The sequence below is a fragment of the Gopherus flavomarginatus genome, chromosome 9, assembly GCF_025201925.1.
Source record: "Gopherus flavomarginatus isolate rGopFla2 chromosome 9, rGopFla2.mat.asm, whole genome shotgun sequence".
NCBI classification, from domain to species: Eukaryota; Metazoa; Chordata; order Testudines; family Testudinidae; genus Gopherus; species Gopherus flavomarginatus.
Window position 1 is genome coordinate 80,686,972 of NC_066625.1, and position 22,492 is coordinate 80,709,463.

The 22,492-nt window shown below is 51.4% G+C and overlaps 2 protein-coding genes across 11 annotated transcripts in view; one reads left to right on the forward strand and one right to left on the reverse strand.

Annotated features, from left to right (window-relative positions):
* LOC127058035 (F-actin-capping protein subunit alpha-2-like) overlaps positions 1-22,492 on the reverse strand; it is a 348,126-nt gene that overhangs the window by 194,883 nt on the left and 130,751 nt on the right. The window lies entirely within an intron of this gene.
* Positions 1-22,492, forward strand: part of CHD2 (chromodomain helicase DNA binding protein 2) — an 88,425-nt gene that overhangs the window by 49,873 nt on the left and 16,060 nt on the right. For all 10 annotated transcript variants that reach the window (XM_050967381.1, XM_050967384.1, XM_050967385.1 and 7 more), the window contains 13 exons: positions 7,805-7,993; positions 8,802-8,964; positions 9,385-9,537; positions 10,546-10,617; positions 12,203-12,352; positions 13,279-13,427; positions 14,782-14,878; positions 15,730-15,822; positions 16,378-16,551; positions 17,738-17,913; positions 19,969-20,010; positions 20,807-20,946; positions 22,249-22,387. In XM_050967381.1, coding sequence (XP_050823338.1) covers positions 7,805-7,993; positions 8,802-8,964; positions 9,385-9,537; positions 10,546-10,617; positions 12,203-12,352; positions 13,279-13,427; positions 14,782-14,878; positions 15,730-15,822; positions 16,378-16,551; positions 17,738-17,913; positions 19,969-20,010; positions 20,807-20,946; positions 22,249-22,387 — 1,737 coding nt within the window. The remainder of the gene's footprint in view (positions 1-7,804; positions 7,994-8,801; positions 8,965-9,384; positions 9,538-10,545; positions 10,618-12,202; positions 12,353-13,278; positions 13,428-14,781; positions 14,879-15,729; positions 15,823-16,377; positions 16,552-17,737; positions 17,914-19,968; positions 20,011-20,806; positions 20,947-22,248; positions 22,388-22,492) is intronic.

Sequence of the window (22,492 nt, forward strand, 5' to 3'; positions counted from 1 at the left end):
TTTTGAGTTCTTTATAGTAGGTGGAGTCAGAGAGAAACTTAAAGTCAGGGGAGTAGTTTGGGCTGGAAGGAGGGGATTACAGGGCAGTATTGCAAAGACCTGACTTCATTCAGTATAATATATGTCAGTGGTCTGGGCGTAGCAACATGCTGTGAAATGATTACATTCTTGGTTAAAGAGAATGGAGTGAGGGAGAAATACAAAAGAGAGAATGATTGAGAGAGGTTAGGCAAGCAGAGACATGGCTTGCACAATTCACTGTGTAGATAATTGTTAGGTTCTAGAGCTAAAATCAAAGATGTGAAAAGGAGATCAGTATCTTCAAATGCTAAGGTATCTAGATGTTCTTCTTCAAGTGATTGCTCATATCCATTCCAGGTAGGTGTACGCGCCGCGTGTGCACGTTTGCCGGAAACTTTTTACCCTAGCAACTCCAGGGTAGCCGGCAGGTCGCCACCTAGAGTGGCGCCACTATGGCACTAGATATATACCCCTGCCGGCCCGCCCGCTCCTCAGTTCCTCCTTACCGCCGTGTCGGTTGCTGGAATGTGGAGTGCGGCTTGCTGTCCTCCACGTACCTAGCTCTCCTGTACTCTGTTCGTAGTCATAGTTGTAAATAGTTCATAGATAGTTTGATAGTATATTAGTTAGTTGTGTATTATATATAGTTGTTTAACTTGTTCGCGGGTGGGCCGTTGCCCTTCCCGGCGCCCGGCACCAGGCTCATGCCTGGCTCGCTGGGCTTCAGGCAGTGCTCGGCATGCAAGAAGCCGATGCCGACTAGCGATCCCCATGACGCGTGCCTCAAGTGCCTGGGGGAATCGCACATAAGTGAGAAGTGCCGTATATGCAAGGCCTTTAAGCCTCGCACGAAGAAGGAGAGGGATCAAAGACTCCGCGCTCTCCTAATGGAAGCGGCACTGACTCCGGCACCGGCGGCGCAGCCGGTCACTTCTACTCCAGCACCGGACCGCGCCGGCACCGGCAAGACTCCCCGGCACCGGGAGCAGATCCACGACCCTCGGCGTCTGCAACACCATCGAGGCAGGCCCGAGTGGAACGCCCGGCACCTACCTTGGCCGCGGCACCGCCTGCAGGGCTGCTGTCGACTCTGGGTCCAGAAGGTCCGTCGAGTCCAGCCCCTCCTAGCTCCCCCTTGAGATCAGGGGTCGAGCTGTTAGTCCCATCTACGCCGGAGACCTTTGCCTCGGCACGGGACTTGATAGCGCTAACGGAGCCATTGCAGCCTCAGACAGCACCCCCGGGACGGGTAACCTCCAGAGGCAAACCAGTGCTAAGAGCGCTGTCCCCAGAGTCCCGGCACCGATCGCCCCGGAGACGTGAACGCTCGCACTCGGGGTGCCGCTCGCAGTCCCGGCACCGTTCTCCCAGGCAGTACCGGTCGCACTCGCGGCACCGATCAGTATCTGCACGGTCCCGGTCTGGCTTCTCTTACCGCCGGCACCGAGACTCTAGGAGCCGTTCACCTCAACGTTCGGCTCCGCGGTCGACCTCCCGGCACCGAGCCAGTGGTAGGTCCCGATCCCGGTCGACCTCCCGGCATCGCGTCGGTGGCAGGTCCTGGTCCCCACGGCCATCCCGGCACCGCGCTGATCGAAGGTCGCGGTCCCGCTCCCAGCACCGACCTCGATGCAGATCCCGCTCTGGATCCCGGCTCCGGCTACCACGCCGTTCCCGGTCCCGATCCCGGCACCGATGCAGGTCGCGGCACCGATCCTCGGCACCGAGGAGAGCGTCGGAGTCGGCATACAGAGACGCCTATCAAACAGGCTCAGCGCCTCCGTGGCCTTCCAGGGAACCATCTGTGTCCTCTCAGGCGGACAGCGCCTATGCCTTCGGCCAGGACAGACACTCGGCCTTATTTCAGGACCCTCCACCACAGGAACAAGGGCCTCAACAGTGGGGGTTTTGGACCCCATGGGCGTATCGCCAAGCCCAGGGTCCACAACACATTACCCTCCGCCCTGCGGCGGAACGCAGGCCACCGGAGGCGACGGTATCTAGACCCCCTCCCTCCCCGGAAGCAGACGGCAGGTCTAGCCACCAGGACCCAGAGCTCCCTCCAGGGACGGAGGTGCAGCCTCAGATAGAACCCCCCGTGGACACTCTGTTGCCGGGGGTTTCCTCGTCGTCTTCACCAGATGAGGCAGTAGCGAGTACCTCGTCCTCCAGCCCTCCCCTGCTAGATCTTAGGGCACACCAGGACCTCCTCCGACGTGTGGCACAGAACCTGAACTTGCAAGCAGAGGAGGTCTCTGAAATCGAGGACCCGGTGGTGAGCATCCTCTCCGCCGATGCGCCCAACAGAGTGGCCCTGCCCTTTATCAAAACTATCCAGGCCAACGCAGCTACTATCTGGCAGTCACCGGCCTCCATCCCTCCGACCGCTCGAGGGGTGGAAAGGAAGTCCATGGCCCCCTCGAAGGGCCATGAATACCTGTACGTTCACCCGACACCCTGCTCACTTGTGGTCCAGTCGGTGAACGACAGGGAGCGCCACGGTCAAGAGGCCCCAGCGCCCAAGTCGAAGGAGGCGAGACGGATGGACCTCCTGGGCCGCATGGTCTATTCGGCTGGGGCGCTACAGCTCAGAGTCTCGAATCAGCAGGCCCTCCTTAGCCACTACTCCCTCAACTCATGAGTAGCGGCGGGGAAATTCGCGGAGCTGTTACCACAGGACGCCCGCCAGGAGTTTACCACCATCCTGGATGAGGGCAAGAAAGTAGCGAGGACATCGCTACAAGCCTCTTTAGATGCTGCAGACTCGGCCGCTCGGACCCTTGCCTCGGGGCTCACGATGCGCCGAATTTCCTGGCTGCAGGTCTCTGGCCTTCCACCGGAGCTCCAACATACTATCCATGACCTCCCCTTCGAAGGCCAGGGCCTGTTTTCCACCAAAACAGACCCCAGACTAAAGGACCTTAAGGACAATAGGGTCATAATACGGTCGCTGGGGATGCATACGCCTGCGACACAGCGCAGGCCATTCCGGCAGCAGAACCAACAGCAGCAGCGTCGGCCGTATCCTCAGTTCCGTCCGCGGCAGGAACAACCGACGCAGACAGTCAGGTGGCCAAACGGGGCAGAACCAAGGCTCCGCCAAGGCCCCTCCTGGACCTAAGCCTTCATTTTGAAGGTGCGCCCGAGGGCGCAGTACCAGTTTCCCCTCTGGATCCTTCCCCGCAGTTTTCCAACCGTCTTTCTTTTTTCCTCCCGGCGTGGACCCAAATAACATCGGACCGTTGGGTCTTGCGTACAGTGCAGGCCGGTTATCGCCTGCAGTTTTCTCTCCCCCCCCCCACCCACCATCCTCGTCCCTCTTCAGGGACCCCTCTCACGAGCAATTCCTCCATCAGGAGGTGCACACGCTCCTTGTCAAGGGAGCCATAGAGGAGGTTCCAGAGAGCGAGAAGGGCAAGGGGTTTTATTCCCGCTACTTTCTAATCCCCAAGTCCAAGGGCGGCCTCAGGCCCATCCTCGACCTGCGGGAGCTCAACAAGTATATGGTGAAGTTGAAGTTCCGTATGGTATCCCTTGGAACCATCATCCCATCCCTGGATCCCGGAGACTGGTACGCCGCCCTCGACATGCAGGACGCTTATTTCCATATCTCCATATACCCCCAGCACAGGCATTTCCTCCGCTTTGTGGTCGACCGCCGACATTATCAATTTGCGGTCCTCCCGTTTGGCCTCTCTACGGCTCCGAGGGTGTTCACGAAATGCATGGCAGTCGTCGTCGCACACCTTCGGCATTGCCGCATTCACATGTTTCCCTATCTCGACGACTGGCTGGTCCGGGGCACATCGGAGCTGCAGGTCCGCGACCACGTCCGCAGGATCAGCAGCCTCTTTGCTGCCCTGGGCCTCGTGATCAACGTGGAAAAGTCTACTCTGCTCCCCACGCAGCGGATAGAGTTCATCGGGGCCATTCTGGACTCTACCCTGGCCAGGGCCTTGCTACCCTTTCCCAGGTTCCAGTCGCTGTCGGCCATCATTCTGCGCTTGCAGGTGGCCCCGCTGACCTCTCTACGAACATGTCTGGCCCTCCTGGGCCATATGGCAGCCTGTACGTTCGTGACGGCGTATGCCTGACTCCGCATGAGACCTCTTCAATCTTGGCTCATCGCGCAGTACCGGCCGGCCAGACATTCGTTGGACACAGTCGTCACCGTTCCTCAGAGGGTATTGGACTCCCTTCGGTGGTGGCTGGACCAGTCCGTAGTCTGTGCGGGGCTCCCGTTTCATCCGCCCCAGCCCTCGGCATCCCTGACTACGGATACCTCAGATCTGGGCTGGGGGGCGCACTGCGGCGCCCAAAGAACTCAGGGCTTGTGGACCCCTCAGGAGATGGACCTCCACATCAACATACGAGAGTTGAGAGCGGTCCGTCTTGCTTGTCAAGCATTTCTCCATCTCCTTCAAGGTCGTTGTGTCGTGGTGTTCACCGACAACACGACGACCATGTTTTACATCAACAAGCAGGGCGGCACCAGGTCCTCTCCCCTATGTCTCGAGGCGATGCGTCTCTGGGAGTTTTGCATAGCCCATGCCATTCACCTTTCCACCTCCTATCTCCCGGGAGTGTGGAACACTCTAGCGGATCGACTGAGCAGATCCTTCTGCTCGCACGAGTGGTCCCTCCGTCCAGACGTCGCCCTCTCACTCTTCCAGAGGTGGAGTCGTCCCCGGATGGACCTCTTCGCGTCCAGGGAGAACAGGAAGTGTCAAGCATTCTGCTCCTTCCAGGGTCGGGAGCCAGGGTCTATAGCAGATGCCTTCCTGATCCCATGGGCAACCCACCTGTGTTACGCGTTCCCTCCCGTTCCGCTGATACACAGGGTTCTCCTCAAGGTGCGCAGAGACAGAGCTCGGGTGATTCTCATAGCTCCAGCATGGGCCAGACAACATTGGTACCCCATGTTGCTGGACCTCTCAGTAGCCAACCCAGTTGCCCTGCCCCTACATTGGGACCTGATCACCCAGGACCACGGCAGGCTCTGTCACCTGGACCTTCCATCTCTGCACCTTACGGCATGGCTCCTGCGTGGTTGACAGGTTCCGAGCTACGCTGCTCTACCCCGGTTTGGGAGGTTCTCCTGGGCAGTAGAAAGCCTTCCACCAGGGCTACTTACTCGGCTAAGTGGAAGCGTTTCTCCTGTGGGTGTTCGGAGAAAGGTCTTCTCCCTATGGAGACTCCCATCACCACTATTCTAGACTACATCTGGTCCCTCAAGGCCCAGGGTCTGGCGTTGTCGTCCCTCCGGGTCCACCTAGTGGCCATCTCCGCGTTTCATCCTGGAGTGGACGGATGTTCCGTCTTCTCCCAACCTATGGTGGCGAGATTCCTGAAGGGACTGGAGCGTCTCTATCCATAGATCGTCCCTCTTGCCCCTTCATGGGATCTCAACCTGGTCCTAACTCGGCTCATGGGTCCTCCATTCGAGCCATTAGCTACTTGCTCCCTGCTCTATCTCTCGTGGAAGACCGCCTTCCTAGTGGCCATCACCTCAGCTAGACGGGTGTCAGAGCTACGGGCCCTCACAGTAGATCCCCCGTATACGGTCTTCCATAAAGACAAGGTGCAGCTGAGACCACACCCTGCCTTTCTTCCCAAGGTGGTCTCGGCTTTCCACATTAACCAGGAGATCTTCCTCCCCGTCTTTTTCCCAAAGCCCCATTCGTCCCGCAGGGAGCAACAGCTCCACTCGCTAGATGTCCGTCGGGCGCTAGCATTTTATGTGGACAGGACCAAACGGTTCCGCAAGTCCCCCTAGTTATTCGTGACGGTAGCGGACCGGGTCAGGGGGCTACCGATTTCCTCGCAGAGGATATCTTCCTGGGTTACCTCCTGCATCAGGACCTGCTATGACCTGGCCCACGTTCCGACGGGCCGTGTGACTGCTCACTCCACCAGAACACAGGTATCATCGCTGGCTTTCCTTGCCCGCGTGCCAATCCAAGAGATTTGTAGGGCGGCGACCTGGTCATCGGTCCACACATTCGCTTCCCATTACGCCCTGGTTCAGCAGTCCAGAGATGATGCGGCCTTTGGCTCTGCAGTACTCCAGGCCACGACCTCTCACTCCGACCCCACCGCCTACGTAAGGCTTGGGATTCACCTACCTGGAATGGATATGAGCAATCACTCGAAGAAGAAAAGACGGTTACTCACCTTTGTAACTGTTGTTCTTCGAGATGTGTTGCTCACATCCATTCCACACCCGCCCTCCTTCCCCACTGTCGGAGTAGCCGGCAAGAAGGAACTGAGGAGCGGGCGGGCCGGCAGGGGTATATATCTAGTGCCATAGTGGCGCCACTCTAGGGGGCGACCTGCCGGCCCACCGGAGTTGCTAGGGTAAAAAGTTTCCGGCAAACGTGCACGCGCGGCGCGTACACCTACCTGGAATGGATATGAGCAACACATCTCGAAGAACAACAGTTACAAAGGTGAGTAACTCTCTTTTATGAATGTTCATTGTCTGCTGCTATTTTAAATAACACACTTTCATATTGTGCAGAAGTTCATATTTACCTCCGTCACTCAGAGGCACAGAAGAAATACTTCTGCTGTCCCTGTTAACGAGATCTGTTGCTATTTACTGTGTCTAATGGACAAGGAACATCGTGGGATTCTAGAAGTTTGTGCAGAATGATTGTGAAGGTTATCAACCCCCGACTTCTGCACGTAGTGCTGGGCATTCCCCTTGCTGTTACTCCAAAGCGTGTTCTCTAATCTCTCTTGAGATTATTGTTGATGTCTCCATATCCTCTTGGTGACTGTTTTATTGTCTAGTTGCAATTCTTTTTAGGAAAGATTTCCCCATATCAAGCTGTTCTCCAGCTTGAAGCTGCTTCTTTTTGTAGTACAACCAAACTAAGCCTCAACTGACAATTGCCCCCCCCCCCCCTTAAATTTTTTTTTTAATGTTACGTATCCTCCACAATTTTACTTCAGGGCAATTCCCACATGTAACCGGGAAATTATTAGCAGAGTCCTTGATAAAAACAGATTCGGTGGTAGTTGGTTTTTCCAAAGTAAAATGTAGCTCTTGGTAGGAACGATGGATTTAGCTTACCATCTTCCATTATCATCTTTCTCGAAAAGCTTCTTTGCCATGTTTATTCACTGTACTCCTTATTTCTAAACGTAAGTGGATTTATGTTTTGTGTGTTATGATCACCCATAGCTACCATAAAAATATTTCCAAATGATGGCTATGGCAGCCAGATGTGGTTGGTCTAGCCCTGCCTTCTGCAGAGGGACAGTTTTGTTAACACAGTGGCTCTCCTGCAGTTCCATATACATTTCTTGATGATTTTTCCACTGAAGTGAATTTCCCTTTGACTCAAAGACTGCTGTTCTAGCTCCTTTCTCAAAGAATCAGAGACCATTAACAGTGTTGATCCTGTAATCCCATTTTTGTTTCCCTGTGTAGGATATTTGTTACAGATAAAAAAGGCCTGGCCCTTTGTTCCTGAGATCTAGGCTATATATGAAGGCAGCAGCTTAGACAGTGGTTGGAGCAAGGACCTGTAGGACACCAGTGTGTTGTTCCCAGCTGTGCCACCAATTGTTTGTAGACTTGGGCATGCCCCTTAATCTCTCTCTTTCATTTTACCCCTCCTGTAAAATGGTGATCACTTACGTAGCTCAAGGGATGAGAATAAATAGCTTGTGGGGCATTTTGAGGTCCTCAGCAGATTGGCATTGTGTCAGTGTAAACAGAGCAAATGGTTGTTAAGAGGCCTTCTAACCCACGTCTCCTAAATTGTACCACCAGGTTTGAGTTCTGGGAGGATTTTGAAGATGATCATGGGAAAGGAAGAGAGAATGGCTACCAGAGCCTGCACAAAGTCCTGGAGCCTTTCCTTCTGCGCAGGGTGAAGAAGGATGTGGAGAAATCCCTGCCGGCCAAAGTGGAGCAGATTCTCCGGGTGGAAATGTCTGCGCCGCAGAAGCAGTATTATAAGTAAGGCATTTACTGAGTGACTGAAGGTGCCCAGTGGAAACGAATTTGGTGGGTTACTTCATTAGTGTGTTTGGTGGCCATGGTTCTGTATCCCCAAACCATTGTGGGACACAGCATAAGTGGCAGTCTCCTTCAGTGGGGGGGTCTTTCTGGGGAGAAGCAGAGTAAGATGGTACAGTATCTTGCCTGTGTGTTGCCTGTCCTTAGGGCAGTGGTTCTCAACTTATTTATCTTTGTGGGCCGCACATGCGATCCACAGTGTTACTTGGGCCGCAGGGGCTGGGTGGCAGGGCAGTGGCAGCCTCTGACCCCTGCCACGTGGGGCAGGCCAGCAGCCCCGACCAGACCAAGCCAGGACTTCGCCGTGCGGGCCTGCCTTTAGCGCACGGCTGAACTGGACCACAGCTGTGTGCTAATTGGGCCGCGGGTTGAGAACCACTGCCCTAAGGAGATGCTGCAATTCACCTCACTGGGTGGTTTGCTTTTAAAGTGGAGTGATGATGTAATTTATCTTGTCAGCATCCAGGGTGGGGACCATGCCTGTCTTATTTCTGTAAAGGTCTGTGCACAACCATGGTGCCTTGTCATATTAAATAATCATCTCCCAGAAGGAGGTGGGTTGGGATTTCATGTAAGGAGTAAGCAGAGTTTCATACGATGGAAAAAGAGTTGGGGAGAGAGATGGGGGAACTGCTGCCCAGGCATAACTGTTTCTGAAAGTTTCTCCAGAGAGTTCAGTCTGCACTGTCCCCCAGTGAAATGTCAGGGCCTGACCTGAGGATTTTGTTTCGCCTACTGCTGCCTGCAGGTGGATTTTGACAAGAAATTACAAGGCTCTCTCGAAGGGGACAAGAGGAAGCACGTCTGGCTTCCTTAACATTGTGATGGAGCTGAAAAAATGCTGCAATCACTGCTATCTCATTAAACCTCCGGAAGAAAACGAAAGGGAGACTGGCATGGAGATGCTGATGGTGGGTAGTTGTTTGGTGGGTAATTGCTTTCCCCTTTATTTCCCCCCATTCCTGCCTCCGTGCCAAAACAGTATCTTGCAAGCAGAGTTCCTGTTGCCTCTGTCCACTGGACATGCTCCCTAATTCCTCCCCACAGCCAAGCTGCTGCTTCTCCAGCCTTCCTCCCCGGTTAGGGGTGGCCTCGTGTCTGGCTAGACTGGATGTCTAGAATAGGATGAACATACAGCGTAAGATCATGCTTTGATGGTTTAGTCTCCGTCAAGGGCTTCCGCTCTGTAAAGCTCTGTGATGGGGCTGGATTAATGCTGGGACAAACCGGACTTGAAGAACAAGGGCAGCCTGCTGTGCTGCATGTCAGTCTGTACAGAGCACACAGGGCATGTCTGGAAGCATCTGTTGGAATGACTGTTACTTCTTCAGTCTCTAATCAGGAGCAGTGGAAAGCTAATTCTCTTGGACAAATTGCTGACCAGGCTGCGTGAGAGGGGTAACAGAGTCCTGATCTTCTCCCAGATGGTGAGAATGCTGGACATCTTGGCAGAATACTTGGCTATCAAGCACTACCCTTTCCAGGTGAGGAGGGTTAGTGGTAAACACACACTCAGGGTTAACTCGAAAGTTCAAATCGGGGAGCACTGAGGGGACATAAGCGATTTAAGTGCTCAGCTGGTAGCTCCAACTACATAAGGCTCTAAAGCAAAGTGCACTGATGATAACTGGGAAGCTTCACTGTAGTCCTGCTCTTCTAAGTGCTGATCAAGCCAAGAGAATGAGAGAGAGGTGCATTTGTGATGTGAACATCTACGGAAGGGGAGAATTCAGTGTGGGGGCATTGATGCTTAAAGTGCTGTGTGGTTTGGGTTCTGGCTACCAGAGAGATGGCTCTTGCTCCAGGCGCTGTCTTTTGAGCAGATGCACTTTTGCTAGAAGTCCCGAGGTGTGAACATCTCTGAGTCTGATAGCAGGGTGATTTCAGCAGAGAGCTGCCGGCTTCCCTTGCTGGTGTGACAAAGCCCTTCAGGCTAGGCCGTAAAGCCTGTGTGTTCTGCCTGAGGTGGGCTGTGAATTGGCTGCCATATCAGCGTAGCTTTGATATCGGCTCCGTTTCCTTCTGGCTGGGGCTGGCTCACCAGCCCACCCACGCCTTGTTTTTATAGAATTGTACGTGTGCCTGGCGGTTGCTACAAGGGGCACACTTTAAATGTGCAAAAGCACAATAGATAAAGCCCTGTCTTTTGCAAAACATCCCTTCCTCCTCCAGGCATCTGCATCAGCCTTGATCCTTTGATAAGCTCCAGAGAAGACTGTAAATGCAGAGATCCTGGCTGGGAGCCTGTAATGAGAGCTGAAGTGTCACCCACCGTGTGACTGCTGCCTAAGCATGCTCCCCACCTCCCTCCCCCTCGGCGCAGCAGGTTAAAGCAGTGCAGTTATTTTTAATCAGCAGTTATTTTTAATGATTAAATGCTCCAAGCTGAAGGTATGTAGGACAGGAGATTGGAGCTCCCAGAGCTTTGGGGCAGCATTTCCTCAGGGTTCCTTTACTTTCTTTCTTTCTATCATTATTGTTGATCTTTCCAGCGCTTGGACGGCTCGATCAAAGGGGAGATCCGAAAGCAAGCGCTGGATCACTTCAACGCGGAAGGCTCTGAGGTATGACAGCTGTGGGGACGTGGGGGTTCCTGAGGGAAAATTGCTTCAGAAGGGAATGGGATGGGACGCTCGAGCTTGTGCCAGTTCGCAGCGTGGCTGCAGCTGCCATTCGTCCCCATGGAGCTCTGGCTATGTCTAGAGACAGTTTTGTGTCTTGTGGCCATCTGTGTCGCGTGTGAAATGCCCCAATGCCTTTCAAAGGGTGGGGTCTGAAAATCAGACCCAGAAAGAATCTGCCAAGAATTGAACCCCCTTAGACGTTCCCCTCCGTGGACCTGGGAGTGAAGCAATCACATGGTGACTTGCACAGGCTGGAGCGTGAGGTTGTCTCTGCACTTGAAATGTCAGAGAAAAGGGCTGCTAGAACTGTAGGCAGGCAGTAGTGTCTGGTGGCTGCAGTGAAGGCTTAGGAACCGAAGGGTTTACGGCCTTGTAATCCCTCCCATCTGGGCCTACTCACTGGCGTGAGCCACTTGATTGCTTTTGCTTCAGGCAATCCAGCTGCCTGAAAAAACGGGACTCTGCTTGGAAAGCCGGAGCTAACTGAGCAGATAGTAAAGAACAAAAGGAGACAAGGCCAGGTGCCTGGTGTTAGCAGGAAGCTTAGGGAAAAATAGGACTGAAAAAAGCAGAAAGGTGAACAAGAAAGCGGGCACTGTGAGGGAGGAAAGGGATTCTCAGGGAGATGGACTCTAGAGAGGACTGCCTGAGCGAGGAGGGCCTGGCCCAGGCAGTGAGTTGCAGAGTCCATGGTAGGCTTCGTTTTGTGTGGGGCCGATCACCCTGTAGACGTGCCAGTGACATGCACATGTGTTTGCCTGCTGCTGTCGTGACGGTCCAGTACACACCATAGTATGACCTTCAGAAGCTACAAGCCGAAGGTGCCCTTCCTTCCAAAGCCATTTCTGAGTACTGCTGCCCACAGCGGCACCTGCTGGGCTGATCTTGGAGCAGCGCCTGCCCCTTCAGCCTCCTTACGTCTCTGTCACTAGCTGCAACTCATGTTACATGTGCTGCCATCTGCCAGCTACTCCTTCCTCTGCCTGGGAGATACTGATAGCTGCTACATGCCCCCGCCCATCGCACTCTGATAGCCATCAGTATCCCCCAAGATTACTAATACGAGGACTACTTAAATGGGATGGAGTGGGGATTCCTTCTTTCTGCTGCATATCTTTCCACTTCTCTCCCTATGCCGCTCAAATACCAGAGTTCTCTGTCTTCCACTTTTCTTTTCCATCGCTCTACAAAAGAGGAAGATCCTTCCCACATGCTGCCCTTGCTCTGAGCACCTCATTATCCCAAACTGTCTTCAAACTCTGTCTCTTTTCTCTGTCCTGTGATGACTCCGAACTTCCTCTCTGTCTCTAATAAACCCTCACTCCCAGACCCTCTCCATTCTCCCTAAACTTTGCATTCAGTTGCATCTTCCTCTCTCTTGACCTGGCCACACATACAGATAGGCCCTGTAGGATATATTGTAACCTGCATTAGTTCACTGGCTTTTGCACGTGTGTGTTTTTAAGCAGCTGAGATTATTTTGTGTGAGCAATGTTGTACATGGATATCTTGTCATTGTATGCAGGACTTCTGTTTCCTGCTGTCAACACGAGCTGGCGGACTGGGGATTAACCTGGCTTCTGCAGACACTGTGGTTATCTTTGACTCGGACTGGAACCCCCAGAATGACTTGCAGGCTCAGGCTCGGGCTCACAGAATTGGACAGAAGAAACAGGTCAGGAGAGCAGTCTTAGATCCATTTTTCTATGATTCAGTCCAGTCATATGTTGTAGCATTAGCATCTGTGTCAGGACTCTGCAGAGCTGGTTATGTCCGGCTTATGCGGGCTCTGCAAATGTATTCCTTCTGTTTGAGCTATATGATCCTTCAGGTTCCCCAGAAACTCAAGGTAAGCTGGAAAACTGAGCTGGAAAACCAGATCAGCCCAAGTTTGCTGGAAACAGGGCCTGAATTCTCTGAATATCTGGGTTGGGTATTGAGTTAATCACAAAACAAAGCAAATTCCACATGGTTCTTAGTTTCATAATAAAATTGCACACAACTCTGGCATCAGGCATTGGCGTCAAGCAGGGGACATCATCGAGGCTGGGAGGCCTAGAAGCTTATTGATAGTGCCAGTATGAGGCTTAGAGAGAGCAGGCATGTGTTCCATCTGTACTTTTATTGTGAGTCTGTTGTGTTTCTTTGTTTATATAGATACACACACAAACATACACACACACACACTGCTCTATCTCAAACACTGGTTATGGGCTTGTTGCAGGAATCACTGGCTGAGGTTTTCTGGCTTGTGTTATGTAGGCGGTGAGACTTAGATGATCATACAGGTCATTTCTGGCCTTAAAATCTATAAACAATATTTTTCTGAGTTGTCACTGAACCTCTGATCTAGAAAGAAGGCTGGAGATCTGGCAAGAGCAGCCCTTCTTGTGAGTTTGGTGGGGCTGGAAGTCTCTTGAGAATAGCTATTCCCATGGGGTAGTGTATGTTAGATTAGGGGTTCAGATATACCATTCAGGATATATCTTTGCAAGAAGGTTATTGCTGCCTTCTGTTAAACAGCACGGGGTGCACTGTGATTTAGGCAGAACCATATGTTGCAGATCCACAAAATAGCTCCACTTTTTCTTTGCCCTGCAGGTGAACATTTACCGCTTAGTCACCAAGGGGACAGTGGAAGAGGAGATCATCGAAAGGGCCAAGAAAAAGATGGTGTTGGATCATCTGGTGATCCAGCGTATGGACACCACAGGCCGTACTGTACTGGATAACAACTCTGGGAGATCCAAGTAAGTGCCTAAATGGGGAGGAGAGCATCAGATGGAATATGTAAAGTAATCAGTGTCGCTGTTGTGGTGATTTGGGTAATTAGTTGATAGTGTAGTTGGCCAGCAAAAAAAAAACCCTACTAATGATAGCTCACCATTAACTTTGGCTCATGTGGTCATTGGTATGGAAACTATATGGGATGCCAAGGTTAGCAAGAAAATACAAAGAACTGGTATTGATGTCTCCTCTGTTTTTCATTCCATCTTTCTCTTTTTTTTTCTTTTCTTTCCCTCTCTGTTTATTCCCTCTGCTTCTGTTTATTGCCCCTCTTCTTGCCTGGCGTGGTCTTTGGCCTATTTTTCCTCCTTTGAGAGGCTGTCACTTTTTTCTTACAAGGCCCCCAAGGTCACTGATATCTGAAGAAGTTGACAGTAGGTTATAAGTGTCCCACACAATTGGTCTCTCTTTCATGCTGGCTCTGCAGCTGTAACCAACTAGGATCAGTTGGAGTCTTTTCCCGGCTCCTCACCTAAACATCTGTTTAATATTGTGATCTGCGGTCCCTTCCGCTCTGCAGCTGGTGCTGTAGGGAGAAAATGGCTGTGGGGACCATTTGGCTCTAGTCAACTTCTGCAGTTCCTGGTGCCTCAGGTGAAAGACCATGTAGCTGGAAATGTGTAGAAGGAAGGGTCATTTCACGTGGAGGTTTCAGGAAGAATAGAGGGAGTCTGCTGGGTTTTGCAGACTGGTGGGTCTCCCCACTTTACTTCTGCAGTGCAGTAGTAAGTGCTTTGTGATACCAGTGCGGTAAAGGTATGGGAACCCAGAACTAATTCAGATGCATATGCAAGGCTGGGAAGATTCTGGGGTTTGTGTGTCAGTATTAAAACTTGGTAGTGAATTTTACACAGCAAGTGTATTTTTCCCTGTGTCACTCCCCCAGCTTCCCACCTCGCCTTTCCAGAGGCTTCCCTTGTGTGTGATTAAAGCTCTCAAGAGTTCTTCCCCACTTCATGCCCCTTGATATACTCCTGAGGCCACACATCAAGCTAGCCATCCTTCTAGGACATGGGTGTCCCTTTCTTGGAGCCCATCAACACGGCTGCTTAACTGGCCATGTGGCTCAGTACTGAGTCACTTGGTGTGCTGCCCTCCTTTCCCTAGGAATGGAGCATGCTGCCTTGACAGCGCTTCTAACCCCGACAGAACAGGGGGAGAGATCAGGAACAGGGCTCAAGGCGTTTCTTAGTGCAGGGTTGAGCACTTACATCACAATGTTGGCCTAATGAGGGAGGCTTAGGAGTGTCTTTCTATCGCAGCTGGGCTGGCTTGGTGGCTCCTGAGAGTCAACTGTGTTTTTGTTCCTTTTCCCAGCTCAAATCCTTTCAACAAAGAGGAGCTGACAGCTATTCTGAAGTTTGGAGCTGAGGATCTGTTCAAGGAGATTGAAGGGGAAGAATCGGAACCGCAGGTAGTTAAAATAACCTAGCTGTGCTCTGATAGTCTTCATTGGCAATACTGCATGGGGAAACTGGCATTTGTCCTGACTCTGTTGTACTTGCTCTGTGGATCTGAGAGAGCAGTTCAGTTAATAGAGTTTGTCAAACTGACCCCTGCCATGGGACACCAAGTTCAGATTTCCAGAAAAGCTGAAGGGAGAGAACAATGGACTTGGGAGGCAGTGATGGGACAGACTAACTGTGGAGATTCTGATCAAGTTCCTGAAAGAAATGGTTGGGATTTCAGTGGTAGAACCTTGTCCCCCGTCAGCCCTCTGCACATACATCTGTAGCTGTGTGAATAACGAGTCAGTGTATTGTAACAGGGCCTAGTGAGTCCTCTTTATCCCAGCTCCTCTTAGCCCCCTTATGGTTTCCACAGGAGTCAGAGTGTGTCACCTCTTCCCCATCCAGTGCAGGATTGTTTCTGACATGATGTTACCGAATGCTTTGAACAGTCCTGTTAATGGGCCATGCAGTGGCCCTCAGCCATGTCCCTGCAGGGAACAATTCCACAAATGAAAAGATAGCAGTTGGGAATTTTTTCCTGATGTTCAGGCTGTTGTTTTCTCAGCCTCACCCATCATTCCTCTTCATACTCTCTTGTACCAGTTAAATAGTCTGTCCTCCTCCTCAGTGATGATACGTCATCAGTATATGCAGCCCGTTAACTTGTCTCCCCCGCCTCCCCTTGTTCACTTATCCAGGCGATGTGTGTTCAGCAGTCACACCTCACAAGTCAATCCTTAACACCCCCTCCCCACACACACTTTCTGTTGCTGTGCGTCCTCTGATTTTATCATAATTTCTTTCTGACTGGCAGGAAATGGATATTGATGAGATTTTACGCCTGGCTGAAACACGAGAGAACGAAGTATCCTCAAGCGCCACGGATGAGCTGCTGTCTCAGTTCAAGGTACAAAGCAAATAGATTTCCTAGGAACCAGTGAGTAAAACTGAATCCCAGCAGAGTAGGGTCGTGAGTGGCTATGAATGATCTTTGCCAAGGTCAGCCTTGTTTGTAAGGTCGGTGACAGGAGAAGGGACAGAACTGGCCAACAGTGCCCCCGCATGCTGGCTTCACGGGGTCAGGCTTTAGTCAAACAAGCCAAACCCTTTGCAGGGTGCACGGAAGCAGATGGTCCTCAACCAGCAGGAGAGGGGCTGATAGGTTTGGTGGGTGGGTTGCATTAAAGAATTGTGTGTGTATAGGTTTTTAAATGATCTTGGTGGTGGGGAAGAAAATCTTAAACTTTGGGAACTGAAATGCCAATCTAGCAAAGGCTCCAGCCAAAGTTTATAAATTGCATGCACTACTTGATAGCTGGAAGAGATGACATACAACAGAAACAGAACAATTAACGGACAGATTTCTTGGGTTAAGAGAAAAAAGTTGAGACTGGACCAACGTATCTCTGGTGACGTTACCACGGGGAGCTTCTAATTCCATGGGTGTGCTTTTGCTTATAAGGTAGCCAATTTTGCAACCATGGAGGAAGAAGAGACTGAGCTGGATGAGAGGTCCCAGAGGGACTGGGATGATATTATTCCTGAAGAGCAAAGGAAGAAAGTGGAGGAGGAGGAACGACAGAAGGAATTGGAAGAAATCTATATGCTGCCCAGAATCCGCAGCTCCACTAAAAAGGTACAGCACTGCCCTGGGAAGCTGCGAAACAACAGGCCACAGGAGGCTAGTGGTGGGTGCCCAGTAACAATTTTGTGGGATTTTGATTCACCCCCCCCCCTCCCCCCCCCGTTGCTAGTTTGGAATAAAGTACAGAATAGGCACTAGGTCTGCCATGCGGAGTACGAATTAGGCCCCGAGTCTATAGTGCAGAGTACGTGTTCAGGATGAATTTGTTAATGGTGTTTCTAATTCTACTTGCGCTTTATTTAAAAACAATAAATACTGAAACCTGGGGGCAGTAACAGATTGAAGCACAGGGGAAAATAGCCAACTGAGTGGTGGGGACTAGACTGGAGTTGGTGTTTGGTTGCCTCGTAGGTCATTTCCTGGATCTTTTTTTCCCATCTCCTCACTAAGCTTCACACTTCATCATGCTGTTAATGCTTAAACCTAACCTGTCCCTTGACACCCAGAAGAGGCAGTACCCTTTCCAGGTTAACTGTCTAGGTCGGGGTGGCCAAACAGTGGCTCGTGAGCCACATGTGGCTCTTTTACAGTGAGTGTGGCTTGTGGAGCCCCCCATGTCCCCCCTTCTCAACCTACCAGACTGGGGGAAGAGAAGAACTCGAGACCTCTGCCTTGCAGCAGGGCAGTGGGATAGGGGCTTCTGACCAGTGAAGAAGGGCTTCTCAGGACTTCGGCCCCATGGGGCGCACCTGCCAAGGCTTGGGGCAAAGCCCTGGTAGATGCTTACCGCGAGGCAGAAGCCTCGAGCCCCAGCAGTTGAACTTCTGAAGATTGTGGTACGCAGCTCAGAGGGTCAGTAAGCTTGGCCACCCTGGTCTAGGTGCTATGATGCATTCAAATCCTCTAGCAATAGGGCTGTGCATGAAAACTCCACTAGGACATGGAACCCATGCTTCATTCGCATGCTCTAAATGTGGAGCTTAGCGTTGTCTGGAAATCTGTCAAAAGGGGATGAGCAAATACACTGGGGCCTTGGGCATCCAGGCACTTCAAGGGGGGGAAAAAAGGAGGTTCCTCTAAGACAGGATGACACCGATGTTGATCTGATGGGCCTTACTTCAGAATAAGCACCAAGAGATGCTGCATTTGCATTGCCAGCCCATGCTACTAGGGAGGAGTTGAAGGAGGTTGCAAATTAGCCCTTGTTACCCTAGTGCTGTCCTTCTGGCTCATTCAGGCTCAGGCAAATGACAGTGATTCTGATGCTGAATCAAAGAGAAGGATACACAGGTCATCTGGATCAGAGAGTGAGACGGACGATACTGACGACGATAAAAGGCCGAAGCGCCGGGGGCGCCCGCGGAGCGTTAGGAAAGACACGGTGGAAGGATTTACTGATGCTGAAATCAGGAGGTCAGTGCTGAGCCCAGGAGACTGTTAGATGAGCACGTTCGGAAATTCTGCGCAGACACCGACACAGCTAGAGTAGGGCCCTGCTCCAGCAAAGCATGTGGGCACCTGCATAACCGTAAGCCCGTGGCTGGTCCCAGTGAAGTCAGGTCATATCGACGGTTTACATCGGAGGTGGGCAAACTACGGCCCGCGGGACCGTTCTGCCTGGCCCTTGAGCTCCTGGCTGGGGAAGCTAACCCTGGCCGCTCCCCCCCGGCCCCTTTTCCCTGCAGCTACACCGCCACGCTGGCAGCGCTCTGGGCGGTGGGGCTGCGAGCTCCTGCAGGGCAGCGCAGCAGCGTGTCTGGCTCTGGCCAGGCGGCCCGGTTGCCAGACATGCAGCTCTGAGCTGCATGGGAAGGGGAAAGGGAGCGGGGGGGTTGGATTAAGGGGCAGGGGTTCCCAAGGGGGGCAGTCGGGACGGAGCAGGGGGCGGTTGGATGGGGCGGAGGTTTTGGGGGAGGGGAATGGGGTTGGATAAGTGTAGGAGACCCGAGGGGCCTGTCGGGGCGGGGGTGTGGATAGGGTTTGGGGCAGTCAGGGAGCAGGGGGGTTTGGATAGGGGGTGGAGACCTGGGGGTTTGGATAAGGGGCGAGGGGTCCCAGGAGGAGGTGGTCAGGGGACAAGGAGCAAGGGGGGAGGGTTGGATGGATTGGGGGGTTCTGAGAGGGATAGTCGGTGGGAAATGGGAGGGGGCGGATAGGGGGCAGGCTGTTTGGGGAGGCACAGCCTTCCCTACCTGGCCCGCCATACAGTTTTGCACCCTGATGTGGCCCTCGCGCCAAAAAGTTTGCCCACCCCTGGTTTACATGATTAAAGTTAAGCAAGTGAAGAAATGCTCCGCTGGACTGATGCTATTGGCTCCCCAAAACCTCCATTTCTTGGGGATCTTCCATGCTCACTGTTGTGCCATGGACATTTAATCAGTTCTGAATGACAGTGGCAGGACTCCTGGTGCTTTATTAACTTAGTATTGGTGTTGTAACAGAAGAATTAGGGGAGAAATCAGGCTTTACTGGCTCCAGACATTCTCTGAACTTTTATATTGTCAGCTTTGCCACCTGCCGATGGCCTTTCTAGGCCTGTGTGAAACGAGCTGATGATCTTTAGTCTGGTTCTAGTGAGACATGTGCCTGTGTTTCACAAAAATTGCTCCTGAAATTGTCAGCCTCCATCAGTAATCTCAGGTGGACTGAGTGGGTCCATCAAATTCAGCATTAAGGTACATGGCTAAGGGGGTGTGCGGGAGGCCTGAACAGCTGGTAGTCAGTCCATGGAGAAACCAAGGACTCCTGTCTTTGTGCTGTCCCACCTGCTTCGTTCAGGAGCACCAAATTCACCTGAAAGAAGAAGAGTTTCCTGGCAGTTTAAATGTAAACAAAAAGCAAATGTTGATATATTTGGGAAGAATTAGTAGCCCTGAAAGAGTTGGTGCCCTAAGTCAGGGTAGTGAAGTTTCCCCTTCCCCTAGCATCACGTTTCTCAGATCAGCTGACGTGTGCAATTCCAAGCCAGTTTTTGTCCTTGCCATCTCCAAGATAGAACTTCCTCTAATCTCTTCAGTCTTTGCAGAGCGCCTGCATCCTAAGGCTGTGTCCAGAGTTTAGGCCAGAGATGGGAAAGAGGATTTCTTGAGCTTTAACCAACTTCCCTTCATCTTTGAGTTGCTGGTTTTTAAACTGAGCCCCCATCAGTAATTTACTAAAATTATGACTCCCCCCATTTCCCTCCCACCTTTTATTTATTTATTTATTTATTTATTTGCAATGACAGGCGCTCAGGGTTAAGTCATCCTCTGTCCTTCTCCAGTTCCTTCTAGCCAAGGAGCTCAAAGCTCTTTGCGAACACTAATGAATTAAAACTCACAATAGCCCTGGGAGCGACTTAGACCCTAGACGTGAAATACTGGATTGACAAAGGGGATGAGCCAATTAAATGTATCACCGAGTTTTTAAATACACTTGTAATTTAGGCCCCTTTTTACTGAGATTGTTTTGCTTTTCTTTTTTGCTTAGGTTTATCAAGGCTTATAAGAAGTTTGGGCTTCCACTCGAACGGTATGTGCAAACTGGCTCTGATCCCGAGAACAATTGCATATAGGCTAGTTGTAGTTCCGAATGCTGCACTAGTAAACAGGAGACACAAATAGCCACATGAAGATCTCTGTGCATTGCACTACCCCAGGCACAATTAACTGACAGGCATCAAGTCTGACATAGGCTGCTTCGTTGGGGCAAAGCCTGACTGGTCTGTCATATTCAGGATGAATGGTGTGCAAGTGCTGCCATTGGAGATACAGGAATTGCCAAGTGGTCTCAGATGATAGCCACTGGCGGATGTTTCAGATGAAGGCCCCCTCTTCCCCTGCGCGTGCCTAGTGCATTACGCAACACTGCAGAAGCAGGGCACACATGGTGTCATCATCTGCAAAGCAGCCCTGTCCCAGTCAAATCCCCTGCTATGTGATCACCTGCTTCTTGCAGTATCCTGCAACTCTCAGGTACCAAAGTTTAACATGGGTCTTGCTCCAGGTGGCCTTGAAATCATTATTTACCTGGCAAGAAAAAGATCAGCAACCTGAGGAGTCCCAATAAAAGAGATCAGCTCAGAGGCATAGATGTGTTGGTTCTCCTAGGTAGCGGGGAGCTGAAGTTAACACACAGACAAAAATCCCAGTTCCTGAAAAAAGTATTTCCATGCCCAGCAGTGCAAATGCTATTGGAAGTGATATGCTTGATCTAGGAAGTTTTAGACACCTGAAAGAAGCAGACAGGCTAGGCCCTGTGTCTCTGAGCAGCACTATCAGCCAGGTGTTGAGTCTGATTCTTTCATGATTCTTCTCTTCCCTCTCAGGCTGGAGTGCATTGCTCGCGATGCAGAGCTGGTGGACAAGTCCGTAGCTGATCTGAAACGTCTAGGGGAACTTATTCACAACAGCTGTGTGTCAGCAATGCAGGAATACGAGGAGCAGCTGAAAGAAAACCCTGGTGAGGGTAAGTGAAAGGGGTGGGTGCTGATTTCATTAATCTCTTGGTGGTGTTGAGCCAACATCCTGATGGGGAACCATCCCCATTCTGGGTGAGATGAGACACCAGATTGGAGGTTGTAGTCTGTTAGCCAAAGAACAGTACAAACTTCAGCCATGCTGCCTCTGCTAGTGACCTGGAGGGAGCTATCTCTAAGGCTACGTCTACACTACAGCATAAAATCGAAATTACTAAAACCGGTTTTATAAAACCGATATTATAAAATCGATTTTATGCGTCCACACTAGGGCACATTAATTCGGTGGTGTGCGTCCATGGTCCTAGGCTACCATCCATTTCCAGAGCGGTGCACTCTGGGTAGCTACAGTAAAAGAATGAGACCAATAACTTCGATTTCCGTCCACACTAACCCTAAATTGATATAGTAATATCGATTTTTAGGGTTACTCCTCTCGTTGGGGAGGAGTACAGAAAGTGATTTTAAGAGCCCTTAAAATTGATTTAAAGTGCCTTGTAGTGTGGACGGGTACAGCGTTAAATCGATTTAACGCTGTTTAAATCGATTTAACTGTGTAGTGTGGACCAGACCTAAGAGTGAGAATGCTATTCCAGCCTCCAAGCCGTGAGTCTTCTGCTCTGACTGAAGGGTGTCAGTGGGAACCGTTAGCGTCTGGTGGACATGGGATTTCTAAGGCATGGGCTATGACCACCAACTCGTTTCATGTTAGGTTGTGGAGCAGCCAGCAGACTGGTTTGCTTCCTGGGGTGGAATCAAACCAATGACATGTACCCTACACTATACCTGTACCTGCAGTTATCGGTCCTCTGAGCCAGCCAGTGCCCCCACAGCACTTAAATACCCTGCACATCCTTCCAAGACTTAAGGCAACACACAAGGCTGGATGTTCTTATGCATGCTCTAGCTTTCTAGGAAGCTGGGTGGTCTGGTGGCTGGCGCAGGAGACAGGGAATCTGGAGATGCGGGTGTTATTGCCAACTCTGCCATTAAGTCTGTGTGTGACCTTGGCTGAACTGAGCTGCTAAAGTGGCTGAAGTCGTGTTGTTGATTTGTTTGTAATTAAGAAAATGACTTGGGAAGGGGCTTGGAGTGTAACGAATCACTCCTTACTACTCTCTGAAAGCAGAGCCTGCTTTTCAGGATCTACCCGAGCATTAGCAGCCAGCTCTAGATGTAAACAGAGGATGATGGGAGGAATATAAAGCTCTCGAATGTATCTGAGCCTTTTCCAGCATCTCTTTCATTCTGTCAAAGTGCTTTCAGCTGAAATGTTTGTTGCTGTTGAACAGGGAAAGGTCCTGGGAAAAGGAGGGGTCCTACCCTCAAGATCTCTGGTGTCCAAGTCAACGTGAAATCCATCATCCAGCATGAAGAAGAGTTTGAAATGCTGCACAAATCCATTCCCACAGACCCGGAGGAGAAGAGGAAGTGAGTTGGCATGACTGGGAGGAAAGTGCAAGGAGCTTGGGGTTTAGGGCTGGCAAAAGGAAAGCCTGGGTTTGCAGATTTGCTTTGACACCACAGTGTTGGAAA